The sequence below is a fragment of the Podarcis cretensis genome (assembly GCF_951804945.1).
Source record: "Podarcis cretensis genome assembly, chromosome: 3".
Taxonomy (NCBI): domain Eukaryota; kingdom Metazoa; phylum Chordata; class Lepidosauria; order Squamata; family Lacertidae; genus Podarcis; species Podarcis cretensis.
Genome location: NC_137172.1, coordinates 83,705,025 through 83,723,483, shown reverse-complemented (window position 1 = coordinate 83,723,483; position 18,459 = coordinate 83,705,025). Strand labels below are relative to the sequence as shown.

General features: G+C 42.2%; 1 protein-coding gene and 1 long non-coding RNA gene across 3 annotated transcripts in view; one reads left to right on the top strand and one right to left on the bottom strand.

The window, feature by feature from the left end:
- The window catches only part of PRSS35 (serine protease 35), a 160,440-nt gene extending 146,312 nt beyond the window's left edge, over window positions 1–14,128 (top strand). The window contains exons 1-2 of one of the 2 annotated variants that reach the window (XM_079970529.1): window positions 75–808; window positions 11,238–14,128. In XM_079970529.1, coding sequence (XP_079826655.1) covers window positions 11,254–12,498 — 1,245 coding nt within the window. In that variant the 5' untranslated portion in view covers window positions 75–808; window positions 11,238–11,253 and the 3' untranslated portion in view covers window positions 12,499–14,128. Of the gene's footprint in view, window positions 1–74; window positions 809–11,237 lie in introns of those variants that run through there. The other variant, XM_079970528.1, reaches the window with a different exon arrangement.
- On the bottom strand, window positions 4,320–12,969 carry LOC307212955. Its single transcript, XR_013837283.1, has 3 exons — window positions 12,891–12,969; window positions 4,853–4,911; window positions 4,320–4,765 (listed from the first exon to the last, which is right to left on the bottom strand). It is a non-coding gene; the product is annotated as an uncharacterized lncRNA (long non-coding RNA).
- Window positions 14,129–18,459: the final 4,331 nt, after the last annotated feature.

Genomic DNA, 18,459 nt, shown 5'->3' with positions numbered 1-18,459 from the left:
CAACAACTTTGAAATATAGCAACCAACCTTCCACACCCTAACCTGCCTCAGTGGTTTGTTGTGAGGATAAAATGGAGAGGCGGAGTAGGAGCCACGTTCAGCTTCTTGGAGGAAAGGAGAGATGTAATTACAGTAATAAAAATGCCATTTGTCGTTTACGGGCAACAATAATGAAAGTTACTTTTAATATAAGGAAATTATATGACTGATATTTTGATGGAATACTTTTCTCTTTTTGAGGCGCGGGGGGGGGGGGAGAGGGTCGGCAACCACCACCTATCTTGCCCCGCGCGAAACGGCGCCCCCTGTTCCTCGTGACCCTCGAGCAACATCCCCTCCGCCAAGCGAGCTGGGCGCGGCAAGCGCGGGCCACGCCTGTCCTCTTCTGGCCCGCTTCGAGCTGGTATGGGAGGAATGGAATGTGCCCCGCTCAGCCTGTTGCTCCCTCAGCAACTGCTGCCCCTTCACGGCTGGCGGTCGCGGCCCGTCCTCCCGCCTCTTTCTCCCGCGCCTCCTCCCTCCAGGCCGCCTTTCTTCCCCCTCCTTTGGCGCGTCCCTTCCCCGCCCACCCGGCAGGGAAAGACCCTGGCGGCGCCCTCTCCGCCGCCTGCAGTCAGGAGCCTCGTCCAAAGCTGAGAGGCTGCTGCTGCTGCTGGTGGTGCCGCCGCCCTGCCTCCGTCGAGGGCTGAAAGTCCTTTCCAGTTTCCAGGGCATCTTGGCTTTCTGCTTTGGGCTCCCAGAAGAGGCTCGCTGCAGGGTTGGCTCGCGAAGAGCACCGTCGTGGCAAGAGGCTTGACGAGCGGGGCAGGTATGACGATGGCCCGGGCTTCGTTTCAAGGGCGTGTTGCTCTTTGGAGCACCTGAAAGGCGAGGTTAGCGCTTCCTCCTGCGTGGAATCCCCAAAGCGACGCCTGGCAGGGAGGGAAGCCCCGCTGAGCCGAAAGGGATTTCGCTTCGGATTAAACCCGTTGGCACTGGCACACCTTCTGGGGCTGCGTTTGTGTGGATGGTCTCTCTGTGTTGATACTAACGATGAATGAGTTCTTGATTTTGTTGGAGCCAATGGTGAAACGGATATACACTTGATCTTGATCGGGAAGCAATATTTAATAAAAGGGTGGTGGAGGTGGGCGTGGGGGTTTCCAGATCTTCGGGGGATACCATGAAATTGCACATCAGCAAATGATGCTGCAGTCCCATCCATGCACACTTTCTTCTGTGTGTCATCGAATTCTAGTCAATATGGCTAGGAGCAAACTGTTAATTTAAAAGCTCCCTCCACCCTCCAGCAAATTAATAGGGACGTTTCAAAGACCCATCAAAGTTCCGCTTCATGGCAGTGCTAGAGTTTGCCCAAATGAGTGTCGGCTCTAAGCTAGACATCAATCCTTTATGTTCAGCGGATGCTGCTGGACAGCATTCTAGGAACGGAGAGCATCGCTCTGTGACTCCTAAGAGGGCGATGGTGAGGAGAGTGAAGAGGAATTTAAAAGTTTGCACTTAGACTGCAGCAGGGGGAAGCCTGGGAGCTGTATATATTGCGTGTGCTCCTTAGTAGGGTTTATGCATAAGAGAGAGACACTAATTTTTATCAATAGCTACATTTTGCGCAGTTGACAGCCAAAAAGCCTTGATTTAAGCATCTACTGTGCAACTTTGTCCTTGCAAGCGATTTTGCTGCTCTGGAATAGCCAGCTTTTAAATGCAGAACCAGCCGCAGAACTAGCCATGTCTTTCCTTTTTGGAAAACTGACACTAATTTTATCCAGATTGCTGCTTCTAGCACTGACAAGCTGTGTGTTGGAATCACAAAAGTCTCTTGACTAAGGTTACTTATTTGGTTTTCAGCCTCGGAAGCCTTGTTTAAATAAATGAAATGAGCTCAGGAGAAAGAGATGGAGAAGCTGAAAGAGGGGGAGAAAACCCTAAAGAGCGGTTACACTTAAATAAAAATGACAAAGGGATTTTGATTAGTCTGTAATAGAGAGTAAATGTGAGGCTGTGTATCCCCTTAGAGCCTTTGGCTGGAATGAGTTGTGGTTTCTGCAAGTTCAAAGAACACTAAGCAGAATGAATTATATGAATTGTTAAAGCCAATTTCCATCTATTTATGTCTTCTTGCAAGGTCATTTTTATAAGCTTTGTGCTTAGGTACCGATACTTGGTTATACAGTATGGTGTTCCAAAAGTTGAAGAAGTCCTCAAAATGGGTCCAGTTGTGCCATGTTTTATATATGTCTCCTATATTTTATTCTATGTAATAGAGCTGATAATAAAGATCTACAAATGAGTAGATAATGTACAAATGAGCATTTGGATCGTAAATAATTCAACAACTACCCAGCTGTATGTTACTTCCCGTGGATGCAGGCGGAAGAATTTAGAAAAGAAAGTTACTTCGTAACCTATGAAGGATGCTCCTTAGAGACTTCATCACAGGTCTTCTTACATTGCAAAGTGTAAGGAGATTAGCGCTGACAGCACTAACCTTAAGAACGTAATGAAGCCGTCACCAGAAACAGAGAAATAACAGTTTCTTTGCCAACAGCAACTCTTTCTCTTCTTGCAGTGGTTTCAGACTTTTTCAGGGATCTACTAATGGAAATTCATCTTCCTTTGGGACTCACCTGTCAACTGCATACTGAGAGTTTGGTTGCAATTTCCATCCCTGCCCCTTCAGCCTCTGTAGCATATGCTTATAACTGGACACTGATGACCCATGCACAAGGTTCCTGTGGCTTTTGAGCCACTGTTTTGGAAACTCACCACTCTTATTATACTTGGAACATAAGTTGTTGGGGAGGGAGGGAAGTAACTGAATTTTCTTGAAGGCTTTTAAGATCCAGGAATTCCCTGCAAATAACCTTGTAAACTATAAAAAGTACACCTTCTGGTACAGACTTCAGTGTTTAATACTTCCTCCCTCTCTAAAACATGCCATGAATTTAGCAGTACTATATGCATAAGCCTGTCAAAAGGGTGGTTGTCTGGTGACAGGTACCATTCTACTGATTTCTTAAAATAACTGTGTGTGCTAAAATGTGTCTTCGTGCATAGGTTACGTATATGTAACTGAGTAGAATTCTGGTGCTTACAACCCAAAAATCTTCTTGCCACCTATTTGGTGTGCTTTTGAGGTTGTTTTGCAGTGTAGGCATCAAAGATAATTTGCAGAAATAATAATTTAGCCTCACTTGCACATAACGCTAAGCCAAACCAAGAGCAAGCAAGTGGGTACCTAGAAGCTTGTGGCCACTTTGCTCCTCTTCTGGCCTTGTTGTTACCATGCTATACAGAGCTGAGTCGTGTTTGGACAAGTATTATATGTGAACCTGGTTTGTCTCCTTCAACTGCAAGTGGCAATCCAAGAACAAACCTTGGTTAAAGTCCATACTATCACAAGCCCAAGTTTACACATAACCAAGCCAAACCTTGGCTTAGGTCTGGGTGGGTAGTGCAGTGACCACAGGACTAGAGGAGGAGTGTAGAAACTGTGATTTTCACTCTGGTTACCAGCATACTTGTTTGTTCTTGCTGAGTCATAGGTCGGCTTAGAATTATGAATACTCTGGACCATTGTATAGCCTCAGTACTTTTATGAGAGTGGGCTGTAATATGGAATGTAAATTTTGGTTCATTTAAGGAATTAACTAGGAGGCTGGCTTCTAAGGAAGGGTTGGAACACAGTAACTTGGAAACTCAAGTATTAGGTAGGTAAAGGGACCATTAGGTCCAGTCGTGGCCAACTCTGGGGTTACGACGCTCATCTTGCTTTATTGGCCGACGGAGCCGGTGTACAGCTTCCGGGTCATGTGGCCAGCATGACTAAGCCGCTTCTGGTGAACCAGAGCAGTGCACGGAAACACCGTTTACCTTCCCGCCAGAGCGGTACCTATTTATCTACTTGCACTTTGATGTGCTTTCAAACTGCTAGGTTGGCAGGAGCAGGGACCGAGCAATGGGAGCTCACCCCGTCACAGGGATTCAAACCGCCAACCTTCTGATCGGCAAGTCCTACGCTCTTGTGGTTTAACCCACAGCGCCACCCACATGCCTTATATAAAACCCTAATATAAAAAGAGAATCAGGTATAGTTAGGCTACTGGAGTGGCTATAAAGAACACAACACCTTTATGCCATCTTCCAAGGGCAAACCTAGGTAAAGTATTTTGTGCATTGAGCTCTTTTTTGACAAGCAAATTTATATAATATAACAGAGAAATTCCCCAAAGATCTTGGAATAGGGTAGCACCATAGCCAATTACAGTAGGCAGTATATAAATATAAGTATTTATTTTTTAAGATGAAGGGATCCTAAGGTGGGTAGCTGCCATCCTATAACAATGTTACAGTAAGTTTCTGAAAAAATAAGATGGTACTTTCATTGGGGGGGGGAATAGTCTGAAGTGTGCTAAGCATTTTTCAAAAAGATAAAATAAGAAGTGTAGCCCCCTAAAAGAAAACAACACAGCAAGCTAAGTGGAACAAGAAGCTGCCTTGGAGGAGAATACCATATTCTAGTAATAGTATACTCAAATGAAGTGCAGTAGGAGTCTAAAAAATAAAAGTTTCAGCCTTCTAGGGAATTCATAAAGTCTATTATTGGATATGTCTAGATTTTTCTGCCCTCTGGTGGCAGCACCACAAGCATACTTGCATGTTTAAAAATATGAAAGGAAAGTTAAAAGGAAGAAAAGCAGTATTTATTTACTTTAGTTCTTAGTCAACTCAGCCTTCAGGAGGGGTCAAAACCAGTAAGAATAGGCTGAAAAGCAAATATAAGAGACACTGTCAAATTTATAATCTAGTTAAACATCTTAAATTAAACACTAGCAGCCTGCTCCCAGTTTACCTCTAATGTATTCCCAATCTGCCTTAAGTGGAAGTCTTGTAATGTTTCCAGATGATGAACTGCAAAGGAGAATAAGTTCCATGATTACTTTTTAATAATAAACTACTAAATATTTACTAGCATGCAAAACTTTCAATATCATATCTCTATCCATTCATGTGGGGCTGATCCAGAAGCTTCACCATCAAAATCAAAATGCCCACAACTGGCAGGAATACATGTGTGGTCCCTTTTAAGAAGCTGTGCATTCCTCTACTTATGGTGGCCACTGCCAAAAGAGACAAAAAAAAAAAAAAAAAAAAAGAGCAGGTGCAGATTTGCATATAATATGCTCATGCAAATTGATATGTACAGATTGAAATTTAGAAATAATGACTGAAAATTAAGTGGAAATATGGGGGAAGACAGTGGGGAAGGCTATGTCCAGATGAGCTCAGTCTGTTGTCAAGGTATCAAATGTTGATGGCCAGCTTCAAGGCCGACAGTCTCTCTTCTTATGGTTCTTTATTTTTAAACCAGGCTTGGGCTGGACAGCCCTTCATATAGAGGATGCCATGAAAAAGAGGACTATCCTCCTGGCAGCCCTCCAAACAGAGGACTATGTTCGGTGGAATGGGGCATATAATCACTCTACCTGCAAACCAGAGTCAAGTGAGTGGCAAGGTGAGCTCTGGCCCCATTGCCATGGCAGCACAAAGTCTAGGAGGTTCAGCAAGAAGCTAAAGAACTCTCCAAAAGATTGTGCTTGTTTGATATGGCAAGTGTGGGTGTGAGCCAAAGAAAGACACTGCTCAGGGCTTTGCTTTTTTTAAAAAAAAAAAATATTTATTGAGATTTTTTAAATACAGAAATGCAAAAATAATAAACAATATAACATGTATCATAACATCTTTTCATAACTTCTTTGGACTCCCTCACGTCTCTCGCTCCCACTTGCATCATTGTAAAACTTTTTCCAGCAATTTATCAGCTTGTTTACATTCTTAAGTCTCATTGTTTAATTTAGTCTAATAATTATCCAAAAAAAAAAATTTATACTTTCCTCAATCTCCTTTATCATCCAGATTACATCTAATTTAGTGGTGCTCAATTATTTATGATCTAGCATCCTCCTTAACATTCAACCAAATTACAATATTTTTGTAAATAAATCTTAAATTTCCTCCAATCTTCTTCAGCTCTCTCCTCTCCCAGGTCTCGGATTCTGCCAGTCATCTCAGCCAATTCCATATAGTCTATCAGTTGCATCTGCCATTCTTCCAGTGTGGGTAGATCTTGGGTTTTCCAATGCTTAGCGATGAGTATCCTTGCTGCCGTTGTTGCATACAGGAAAAAAGTTCTGTCCTTCTTTATCACCCTCTGGCCGACAATACCCAGGAGGAAGGCCTCTGGTTTCTTGGGGAAAGTATACTTAAATACCTTTTTCAACTCATTATATATCATTTCCCAGAAGGCCTTCACTCTAGGGCACGTCCACCAGAGGTGAAAGAATGTTCCTTCATTTCCTTTACATTTCCAGCATTTGTTATCAGACAAATGGTATATTTTGGCAAGTTTAACTGGGGTCATGTACCATCTATATATCATTTTCATTACATTTTCCTTCAAAGCATTACATGCAGTGAAGTTCAACCCAGTGGTCCACAACCTTTCCCAGTCCTCAAACATAATGTTATACCCAATATCCTGTGCCCACTTTATCATAGCCGATTTAACCATTTCATCTTGTGTGTTCCATTTTAACAGCAAGTTATACATTCTTGAAAGTACCTTGGTCTTAGGTTCTAACAGTTCTGTTTCCAATTTCGATTTCTCCACCTGGAACCCTAACTTTTTATCATTTTTAAAGACTTCTTTAATCTGAGCGTAGTGTAACCAGTCTCGCACTTTATCCTTCATTTTCTCCAAACTCTGCAATTTTCAATTGTCTCCATCTTTTTCTAATATTTCCCCATATTTTGGCCATTTGGCCTCCATATTGGGTCTTTTTCGGGCCTTAGCTTCCAGAGGTGATAGCCACCTTGGAGTTTTATTTTCCAATAAGTCTTTATATTTTGTCCAGACATTAAACACTGCTTTTCTGACAATATGGTTCCCTAATGCTCAGGGCTTTGCTTCTGGGAGACAAGGCTGAGCAGGAGGAGGAGGAAGAAGATCTGGGTGCTTTTTCCTTCCATTCTTGGGGCCAAACGAAGGAGAACTCAGGAGGGCCAAAGAGGGAGGCAGGAGCTACAGCTAGAACAGCTGAGGAACACTAAGAGTCTCCATTAAATCACATGTACCAAACAGCCAGAAGCTAATTGCAAGTTACCTTTCTGAGTTTGCTGTAAGCAGGGAATATATATTTAACAGACCACAACGCAATACAAGAAGCTGGTGTGGTCTTTGTGGCAGTGTCAGGGCTGGTTTCAAAGAGTTGCAACACTCAGCCTGTTTTACTATAAAAACCTTCTAAGGGAAAATAAACCATTAACAACCCCAATCAAATAGTATCACCCTCATTAGGAAGAACTTGGGGGTAGTTCAGAAGTTTGAAACTGTTCTGTATGGTGCAGACCTAGCTGCTCTTCCAGCTGGATGTAGAACCCAATGCTGCAGGGGACCTTTACTTTTTTTACCTTTAAGTTCCTGCTGCTGCTTCTGGAGTAATTTGTGTGAGGATTAGAGCCAGTGCAGAACAGTGGTTGGATCATTGGACTAGGGACTGGTATAAAGGTAAAGGGACCCCTGACCATTAGGTCCAGTCGTGACCGACTCTGGGGTTGCAGCACTCATTTTGCTTTATTAGCCGAGGGAGCCGGCGTACAGCTTCCGGGTCATGTGGCCAGCAGGACTAAGCTGCTTCTGGTGAACCAGAGCAGCACACGGAAACGCTGTTTACTTTCCCGCCGGAGCGGTACCTATTTATCTACTTGCACTTTGACGTGCTTTTGAACTGCTAGGTGGGCAGGAGCTGGGACCGAGCAGTGGGAGCTCACCCCGTCGCGAGGATTTGAACCGCCGACCTTTTGATCTGCAAGTCCTAGGCTCTGTGGTTTAACCCACAGTGCTACCCACGTCCCACAGGGACTGGTATACCATAGTTCAAATCCCCACTCCTTTCCATGTCATTTTCTGCAGATAATAATAATAATAATAATAATAATAATAATAATAATAATAATTTATTATTTATATGCCAACCATCTGGCTGGGCTTCCCCTTTTGGGCGGCTTCCAAAAGAATATTAAAATACTGTGATACATCAAACATTAAAAGCTTCCCTAAACAGGGCTGCCTTCAGATGTCTTCTAAAAGTCTGGTAGTTGTTGTTCTCTTTGACATCTGGTGGGAGGGCGTTCCACAGGGCGGGTGCCACTACCGAGAAGGCCCTCTGCCTGGTTCTCTGTAACTTGGCTTCTCGCAGTGAGGGAACCGCCAGAAGGCCCTTGGTGCTGGACCTCAGTGCTTAAGGCAAGGATATAGGCAGGGGTTCTGACTTGGGGCCCAGGTTATGGGTGCCCAGTGATGCCTGCGACATCAGCAATGCTTCTGAGGCCTCATGGGGTCTCAGAGGTCACATCTGAAGCCTCGCAAGACCTCCAACGCAATTGGAAGGGCCTCCAACGTGGTCTGGGAGGTCGCGACAGTGCTCTGATGCAACTTCTGCCCTGGCACCCAGAGCCCCCTAGACCTGGTGCCTGTGGATAGAGGCATTTTTCTTTGCCCACAACTTCCTCCTTGCTGACATTGTTGGAAGTGGAGTCTTTAGTAGGGCATGGAGAGAAGGCGGGAAGGGATCTGCTGTTTGTTAAAACGATCTCCTGCCCTGCCTAATATTTAAACACCACTCACCGGACTGGGGGGAGGGAAGCTGAGTTGCTTCACAACTGACTGCTGTGTCCTTGCTACAAGAGATCTACCTGCAGAGGCCTGTCTTGTCATGTGGATTACCATCAAATAAAGACATGTGTACACCCCGATTCACATAGCAAGATCCTTAGGCTGCACTAACAGATATGTTTTGAAGAAGGGATTTTGCCAACTGCTGTAGCTACACAAACCATTTCTGGATTGTATTGCTATTCCAGGAAAATAGTCCAGGTAATTTAAAAGCCATAGAATTAAACTATCATCAAACCCACATTTCAATAATAGCTACTATCTTCCTTATTCTTTCTTTTAGAACTTGAGCCACATCTTTTGCATCTTTTTCACCTTTTCTTTAGCCTTTAATTCTGAAAACAATTATTTTTAAAAAACCTTTAATGTAGACTTCAGCCCTTTTTGAACTCTGGTATATATAATAACAAGAAAAGAGAGCTCTTTATCCTGATCTGCACTTTAATTACAATATTGAACCATAGAGTCTAACCAGATGCATGTCCTTAAATGCCTAACTCTTAAAGTATAATTAGAGGTACTGCCATTTCCACACATGTCTGAGGCTTCCATAGTGGTGAATGTATAAAGTGGGAGAGGAAAGCAAGCTCCATTCTCCAAATGGCAGAAGTCACTGCATTTGTTAATATTGTACTGCATCAAATTCAACCTGTAAAAAGTCATGTTTGTTCCATTTACACAGTTCACTGGCATTCAGCAGGCGTGGGCATGATTTACTCTAAGTTATTAAGAATGCTACTTGACTTCAGGATACCTGGGGTTTTCTCCTTCCTTAACTTACTTGGAATGCCTGGGTCAGGCTTGCAAATAATTATTCACCTGATCACTAGTGATAAGAATGGTACTTAGATGCCCAGTCAGGGAAGTTGTTCTTTTTAAAAACATTGATTTTACATCACAAATTACTAGTGCTCCAAGTTCAAATGAAACAGTGAAGATATACGGTAAATACCCCATTTAAGTTGACAACTCTAGGTATTACCAATAGTAAATATTAGTATGTCCTCTAGGCCCAGTTATCCTTTCATGCCACCAGTTTATGTACTAACCACTGTACTGTAGCATATACTTTATTACAAAACAACCTATCTTTCATTTATATCTTGAGATGTTCTTAGTCCACCTATGGGAAACACCATTCAGCTCTCTGTAGGCCCACAAAGTGCCAGGGAACCCTGTCCACTTTCCCCTACTGCCCAGATGACTAGCCATTACTGTTCCCATCCTGATAGGCAATGTGGCAACAACTATTTTAGCTACGTTGGAATTGCTGGGGAATGCACATTAAAGCTTGTGTTCTCCAGCACTGCCAATGCAGCTGGGGAGGGGACAGATTAAAGTGTGGGTGGGCGGGACAGAAGGTTGAAAGAAGATGCTAGTGTCCCATCCCCCCCCCCAATTAAGTCCTTCCCCACCGACTGTCAAGCAGCTCCACCTGCCTGTCAAAGTGCTGCATATGGCCCTCAGAGGGGGCAAAAAGGTTGTCCACCTCTGTTCTAGTCCATGAAAATACCTTGGTCTTCATCTATTCATTAAAAATATATACCCTGCCCTTCACCATAAAACAGTTGTGGGATGGGTTACAGCAGATAAAATTAAAAGCAATATTGGCCGGTGCTGCTCAGTTAAAGGCCTAGTGGAAAAGAAATGCTTTTGACCTCACACATGAAAGTAATTAATGGTGGTGTGATGTAAAAAGGAAGGAAGGAAGGGTCTCCATGAGTGTGTGTCTATAAAGGGAGGAGACAATAGGATTCCACAAGATTCCTAAGCAAAGCAGCCTAGCATAGAAAAAGGAAAGGAAATAAAATGAGGGAAGTTAGGCAAGGAAGGCATGGCATCAAGGAGTCATTGCTTGAAAATCATGCCAGATGGAAGTGAAGGTTATTAACAGGGGTATTTATTCCTGTGAGAAGCAATTCCCATCCCCTTGCCATACAGATTAAGCATGCCATTGATCCCTAGAAGTTAAGATAACTGTGACAGATCTTCCAAGTAATATCTCATCTAGTTTGGCCTTTAGGTAGATAGAAATGCAGTGTGGAGCTGCATAGATGTCCCTAATCTGTCATTTTCAGGCAACATGCAAAGGGTTGTTTTTTGTGTGTGTGGGAGCAGGGCTGGAATTTAAGCTGTGTAGGAACTTAACGATTTATCATAGTTTCAAAGTCAAGTGGTTAAAAGCAGAGTGAAAGAAAGAAAAATATTTTCATGAATCTTCCTGGCTTTTCATAGCCAAATTAATGACAATATTGTTAAATGTTTCTATAATCAAATACAGGACACAGTTGCAAAGATCTATAAATAGAGAAAGATAATGATTGTGGTCTGAGTACCTTGTCCTACATATTCAGTTTATTGTCTTTCTAAGAGTGCTGTTGCTATTTTTAAATATCTTAGCCATGCTACAAAAATAGTATAATACTTATGTCATCCTTTAAATGGAAACATCTCTGACGCTACAACATTTAAACAAACACTTCTCGTGTTTTGTTTTTAACAGAAAACCAAGAGACATAATGGACCGTGCTCTTCTGTTACTGCTGTTTTCCACTCCTGTCTGGAGCCTCATGAATGGAATAGATGCAGAACAAGATTTCAGCTGGCAGTTAAGAAAAGTACCACAGATAGTGAAAGAAAAAACTTTCCTCCTCGACGCTCCTAAATTTGAAGCAAATGCCAAATTGGAGCTGAGTGGAGTGTGTGGGATTGAATGCCAAAGGACTCTCCCGGTGCCACGCCTGTCAGACTTGAAGGAGCTCCTCTCCTACGAGACTGTCTTTGAGAACGGCACACGGACCCTGACTGAGGTGAATGTCTTGGGAGCGGATCTTGACCCAGTGGCAAACACCACCGCCAAGGTGCGCTCCAGGAGAAAGAGGCAGGTCTACGGCACTGACAGCAGGTTCAGCATTTCCGACACGCGTTTCCTGACCAACTTCCCTTTCAACACCGCTGTAAAGATCTCCACAGGCTGCAGCGGCATCCTAATTTCACCAAAGCATGTCCTCACTGCTGCTCACTGTGTGCACGATGGCACCGATTACATCAAAGGCAGCAAGAAGCTGAGGGTGGGGTTGCTGAGGCTAAAATCCAAAGGGGATGGCAAGAGACGCAGGGGAGCCAAGAGGAGCAAGAGGGGAGTGTCAGAGGTCGAGGACCACCACACTGATGCCAAACAGCTGGAACAAGGTCCCAGCAAGAGAGCTGGCAGGAAACAAAAGGCATCTGGGTTGAATGAGAGGAAATCTGAGCGTAAGCCTTCCTTCCAGTGGACCAGAGTTAAAAGCACACAGATCCCCAAAGGCTGGCTGAGGGGCATAACTGGAGATGTTGCAGTGGATTACGACTACGCAGTCCTGGAGCTCAAGCGTCCTCACAAGAAGAAATACATGGAGCTGGGCATTAGCCCAGCTAGCAAAACAATGCCTGGAAGCATGATCCACTTTTCCGGATACGACGCTGACCGATCTGGCCAACTGGTCTATCGGTTTTGCAGCGTATCTGAGGAATCCAGCGATCTCTTCTACCAGTATTGTGATGCCGAGTCTGGCTCTACTGGATCGGGGATCTACCTTCGCCTTAAAGAGCCCAACAAGAAGAAGTGGAAGCGCAAAATTATTGCCATTTATTCTGGTCACCAGTGGGTGGATGTCAATGGGGAAGAGCAGGATTACAATGTGGCCGTTCGAATTACTCCTGCCAAATATGCCCAGATTTGCCTCTGGATACATGGGAACAATGAGAATTGTGCACAGGGCTAATGGCAGCCGATGCAAGATCAGCTCTAGTATCTGACAGTGCTATGAAGTGAAGAACCTGCAAAAATAAATGCTGAACGTACAATGACCTGCATCTGACTTTATTTGAACTTGAAACCAGCATTTTTCTGATATGCTGAAAACATTTACACAGCATTTAGCAGAATTTCTTTTCGACTGAGTTGTTTAAATTGACCGTAGATATGACGTGCACTTAAAGCCCCATATTGTATTACTGTATTTATTGTTTTTAAATTGTGGTAAATTTGAGTCATTCATATTATGGAACAGAAACTAATGGCTCTTTCCGTTTGCTTGCATTTTTATGGAGAAGCGTCTTCTCTTTTAACTGGTACTATTAAACTATGTGATTGTTTTGTTTTCAACTTATTTACTTGTCTCAGGGTTCTGCTCCAGTATGTTTTCTATTCTTCCTGTTACACAGGTTGCATGTCCATTATTGTACAGTATCTGCAGGAGAATCCAATTGTGAAACACTGGGATAAGACAAGAAACAAAGCTCTCCCATAACCCTTATTACTGTAGACAATACCTCTTCACATTGAAATGCCTCTGCCAAGTTGGCCTAGTTTAGATCATATGCAAAACCCACAAATTCCTTTTCCTTGAATTCTAAAATAGCAAAGTGGAACTTAATGAATGTAGCATGTCTTCTGTTTGTGGGGGGAAAGGAACCATATGAGTACAATTTAATGCCTGTAAATTCAGTTTTAGAAGATATGCAAAAGTGAGATTATTAGATGTGTATTTGTTTTAACCTGTCACTATTTTGAACAAATCAGTGCCTTAAAAATATAATCATCAGTATCAAGTGATGTTACTTTTGACAAGAGGCAACAATGACAACTACTAATTCAAGTTTTGAAAACAATGGTTAAAAAGAGCTAAACACACCAAAGATGAATAAGGTTGTCTTAAAAAATGGGATTATAGGCCCAAGAGGCCATATGCACTTGAGAGTGAGGGCAGCCCCCATTCACCTTAGGGCAGCTCTCTTTTCTTCAATACAAAACTGTGGCCCATTCATTGAAGTGAATGGGGAAGCCTTTACAACAAGGCCAAAACACATAGTTGAGATGACTATTGAATTGGGACTATCCAACAGACTATCTATTCCTCAGATGGGTTTGTGGGTTGGGTAGTTGTGTTAATTCTCAGCATCAAGAATTACCAAAAGCAGATAATTGTTTGCTGAGTCATGTTTCAACCTTTTGGAAAATGTAGGTTAAATTCTTATGTAAATACATTAGGTGACTTATTATATAGCAATAAACCAACTGGGTTCATGATCATTTCTGAACCTCGACTTTTACTAGAAAAGTATTTAACATGAGCTTAAGTATTGCAAATTTACACATTTCAGTAGCTTTAAAAAATTATATCAGCTGAGCTTCCTGCTTCAAATGTACTAGTGTATGTGAAAGTTCTTTGTGACAAAACTGGTTGTCAGGATGCTGTTTAATATGTAACATTAAGATGCATACTCCATATAAGCTTGGTTTTTATTAGCATTACAGTAATTCAGTTTTTAACTTGTATTGATCATTTTTTTCCCCCACCAGTGTGGAAGAACAAAGATTTTTTTAAAAAAATAAATGACTATTAAAATATATATTGATGGCCAAAATTTTTACAAATCATCTCTATATTGTGTGAATGAGATATTATTAAAACACCATTTGTGTATATAATTATTTGGGGATATTAAATTTGGCATTGACTTGCAAATCCACTTTTTTTAATCATTTCTATTATTGAAAAGTGCATTTGAAAGCATCCCAGACAAAATTAAAATCTGTTATCAAAGTTCACAGCGTTTATATGGAAACATTTTAAATTATTTTAAATTAATTTCCCCTGCAGTATTAGGCACTCATTCTTAAAGCTGCAGAGCACACAAAGTGGAAGTTTTAGCCTGGCCACCTGGTGAGAAATGGAGTTTATTATATTCTAGAAACAACCATTAAAATATTTTTTTTTGGGGGGTGGATTCATGAGGGTAGCAGGGAGGAATTTATCGCACATTTTATATGTTTTTTAAAAAGCCCAGTTTTCTTTTCTTGCAACACACACAAGCTATCCACATTAGTTGGGTTCACATAATGAAAACAGGAGGGAGAAGAAAACTGCAGAGTAGGGCAAATTGCTGGTAAGATACAAATAAACCTTTAGGCCCCGGGACAGATGGATGGGACCCTCCAAGACACAACAATTCTTTTGGACTGATATTGTCTGTGTGGTGCATATTGTTGACTGCCTGAGAATGGGAGATTGACATAAAAGTATCCAAGACTCTCTAGAAGGATGTGTGTGACAGGAAACAGTGTGGCCTTGACATTTGGGGCAGTCTGGGGGTTAAAAAATTGCTAGCCATTTCACTTTGTAGTTTCCCTAATGGACCAGCCACCACTGAGCCAGGGATATGAAACACCTGAGCCCCTGGAGAGTTGTTGCCAGTTAGATAATAATGAGCCAAAGTGGATAAATAGTTTGATCTAGTGTAAGCTATCCTTCTATCCCAGTAAAAATCCAGAAAAAACATGCTGAAAGCCTAAATAACATTTCTGATTAGCAACTCAATGCTTTTAATAATTAGTTCTGTGCCAAAAGCAAATTGCCTCTGAGGTTATTAGGAATTGATGCATTACTGACTATGGAGCCATGTTTTCGTCCTGGGCCTCTGTCTACCCTATATTCAGACATCTATTTGAAAGTACAAATCGGTCTCCCACTTTTATCACTGCTTAATTTAAAGACTTGTTTCCTGCATAATCTTCTGCAAAAGACAAACTTTCCATTTTAGATATTCAACAATAATAACTTGCTGCAGCACAGCCAACTGTGTATATCAGGATTAAAGGCCAAGTGACGCAAGCTTTCAACATGCACACAGGCTGAAATCACCGATGCTGCATGATAATATGTGGCGACGTGGAAGCATTATCTGCATCCTGCACTAAGATAAAGTTCTATTTCCCATACAAGTTTCCTACAAATGCTGGATAAAGTGCAGATAAAGTGCAGAAGGGAAAATGTGAGCTTCCAACTAGGTCAACACAATTCTGCCAACTCGTTTCACCATCATGGATTACTCAAGAGCGGCCCTTCAGATCCCTTTGTCTGGCCCTCAGGATTCTCTCTAGGCCAGGGGTCAGCAAACTTTTTCAGCAGGGGACTGCTCCACTCTCCCTCAGACTTTGTGGGGGGAGGGAATGAATGAATTCCTTTGCCCCACAAATAACCCAGAGATGCATTTTAAATAAAAGGACACATTCTACTCATGTAAAAACACGCTGATTCCTGGACCGTCTGCGGGCCAGATTTAGAAGGCAATTGGGCCAGATCCAGCCTCCGGGCCTTAGTTTGCCTATCCATGCTCTATGCCATACTCCCTCACCTGTCCTGCTTGAGTGTTTTTGCCTGAGTGGGAGATCTCTGATAGCGTATCTTGCTTGCTTGAAGGATGGAGATTTGAGGTGGTGGTGCATAAATTAGCCTATTACACCAATGTAAAATTCACACACAGGTCCCACTGTCTGCCTTCCCATTATGCCCAAATCTCACTATAGACGCCACAGATTCAGATATCCAAACAACTCAAGTTTTCCTACTTCCATACCTCCTTACTTGTTTGTAACTACACTGGTTGGCAGCAGCCATTTCCAGGCAGAAACTACGCAGGGAGAGAAGGGGAAGGGGAAGGGGAGAGAGATCAGACAAATCAGGGAGCAGGAGAGATCTCAACAAATCAGTTTTGCCTTTTTCTCCCTTTTGCTGGTTGGCTGCAGCCATTTCAGGAAGAAATCAGAGAGCTGTGATTCTCAAACCTTTCTCTCTGGGCCACACTTTCAGAATAAAAAATATGCTTGCACCACACCGAACATTTTATTGCTAAGAAATGCCCTGGGAAACAAAAAAGAAACAACTTGCAGCAGTGCTGGATTTATAACAAAGAACACAACTGCTTTATAATGGGGCACCCAGAAAGTATAAAACAATGGAGCCACATAAGAACATGAATTGTTCCCAAAATATAATTATAAATGAGCCTCTACGTATATTTACAAACTCAGTGACAGGTATGAGCTTGTTTTTGTCAGGTAAGCTCATTAATATTAGGTCTAATTTGAGAGAAACAAAACAACTCATCAATGAAAAGAAGCCTTTCCCTTTTCTGATCTTTCTTCTTTGTCAAGAGTTAAAAATACTGTATACAGGTTTACACAGTGTTACTGAAGGCAACTGCATTAGTTTACAGTAGCTGAGACTGATGCTTTAGGCTTGAAATATATTCTTTTTTGTGTAGTGGTGGAATGGGGTATGGACACAGACCGCACAGTCTGAAGATGCCATTCTCTTACTGGTAGATATGCATTTATCCATAGACAAATTTCATTATTATGGTCTAGAGCCTTAACCAGAACATTAAGACTGTCTTAATTCCCTTGAATTAACTGGCAAGGAATTATATTAATCCAAACATGTACTGTAAATATAAAAATGCATGTTTAAATACTGTAGATTCAAATAAGAATCTATTTTGCCAGGATTTTGTGTCCATTTTAGGCACATTTTTATTGTACATTTTTAATTTTGCACTGAAAGTTTGGTGTGTGTGTGTGTTTGTGTGTGTGTGTGTGTGTGTGTGTGTGTGTAAGTTTGTGTGTGTTTATAGGAAATATTTTTGATCCAATTATGCATTGGCGGGAGGAAGTTCAGATGCTGGATTTCTGCCTGTCATGCAGCCGTTAAATACAGAGTGAAAAGAATGGCAGCCCTCTGACACTAACTAGTCTTTACCTCGCCTGATCCCTTAGAGCTTGCTGCTTTTGGCAGCAAAAAACTAGAGATTTAATGGAACTATAAGGGCATTGATTAAGCATTTTGTATGGGGAAATAGCAGTACACAGAGAGTCTACTCTGACCTCATAAATGCTTAAAAGGGGTGGCTTTAAACTGGCTAGTTTATTTTTTCTAGATTTACATAAATCTTGTGAAAACTTCTGTACAGAACACGCTTGCCAAAGGCAGCTCTAGATTACTCACCGAAGCCTACTCCACATCTGGATCTGGTTTCTGAGGAGAGGAGTGATTAAAAAAAGAAAGAAACTTTGGCATAAATAATAAAAGAAACTAAACAGGTTCCAGAACAGGCATTAAATGGCTACCCTTCATTTCTATATACCAATAAAATGCCTCAGACTTCAAACCTTTACACTGCTAAGGCCCATTGTGCTGTTACTAAACTGTTACTAAAAACATACAGCAGAAAGGAAGAGAACCTCCAATACGACAATAGTTGCAACTCAGAACACACCATTTATTATGTTGGAGCCACCTTTCGCAGGCATAAGCAGCTCCTTCATAAACTGGAAGAACTCATGAGAAACCATTTGTTTCTACCAACAGAGGCTTGGTTCTCAATGGGAAGCCACATTGTCAGGCCTGCCTCCTGTACAGTTGAGGTTGGGTGCAACAGAGACAGGTAGGGTAGTCTGTATCAACAAGAGGTCTCCGAAGCCCTGTTTGGATATCCTAAATGCCTTGTGCAAAGGTGAAGAGTGAAGACAAGCATGCTAGCTCTACCTTCCTTCTTTCCTTATTGCTGTTCCCTTAACCCTCCACAGATTGGTGGCACAACTTCTGCAGTGGGGAGCTTTTTGTAATTGTGTAGGCTCCTTGTGCAATTTAGACCCTTTCAATGTCCACGTTCTGAAGCCTAAACAAGTGCAGCAGACTCCCTACTTCAGAATATATCCCTCCTAGTCATGGATTACGGTGGTGGAGGAAGGCAAGCTAGCACACTTGACTTCTCAAACAGGAATTAACCTCTGCAAAGATCAGACAGGAAGTCACTTCCCAGATGGATGCAGTGACCAGGCCACTTCCCAACTGTTTATTGCTCCTCTTGCTGCAACCTTCAGGTAGGGACATGTCCTGGAG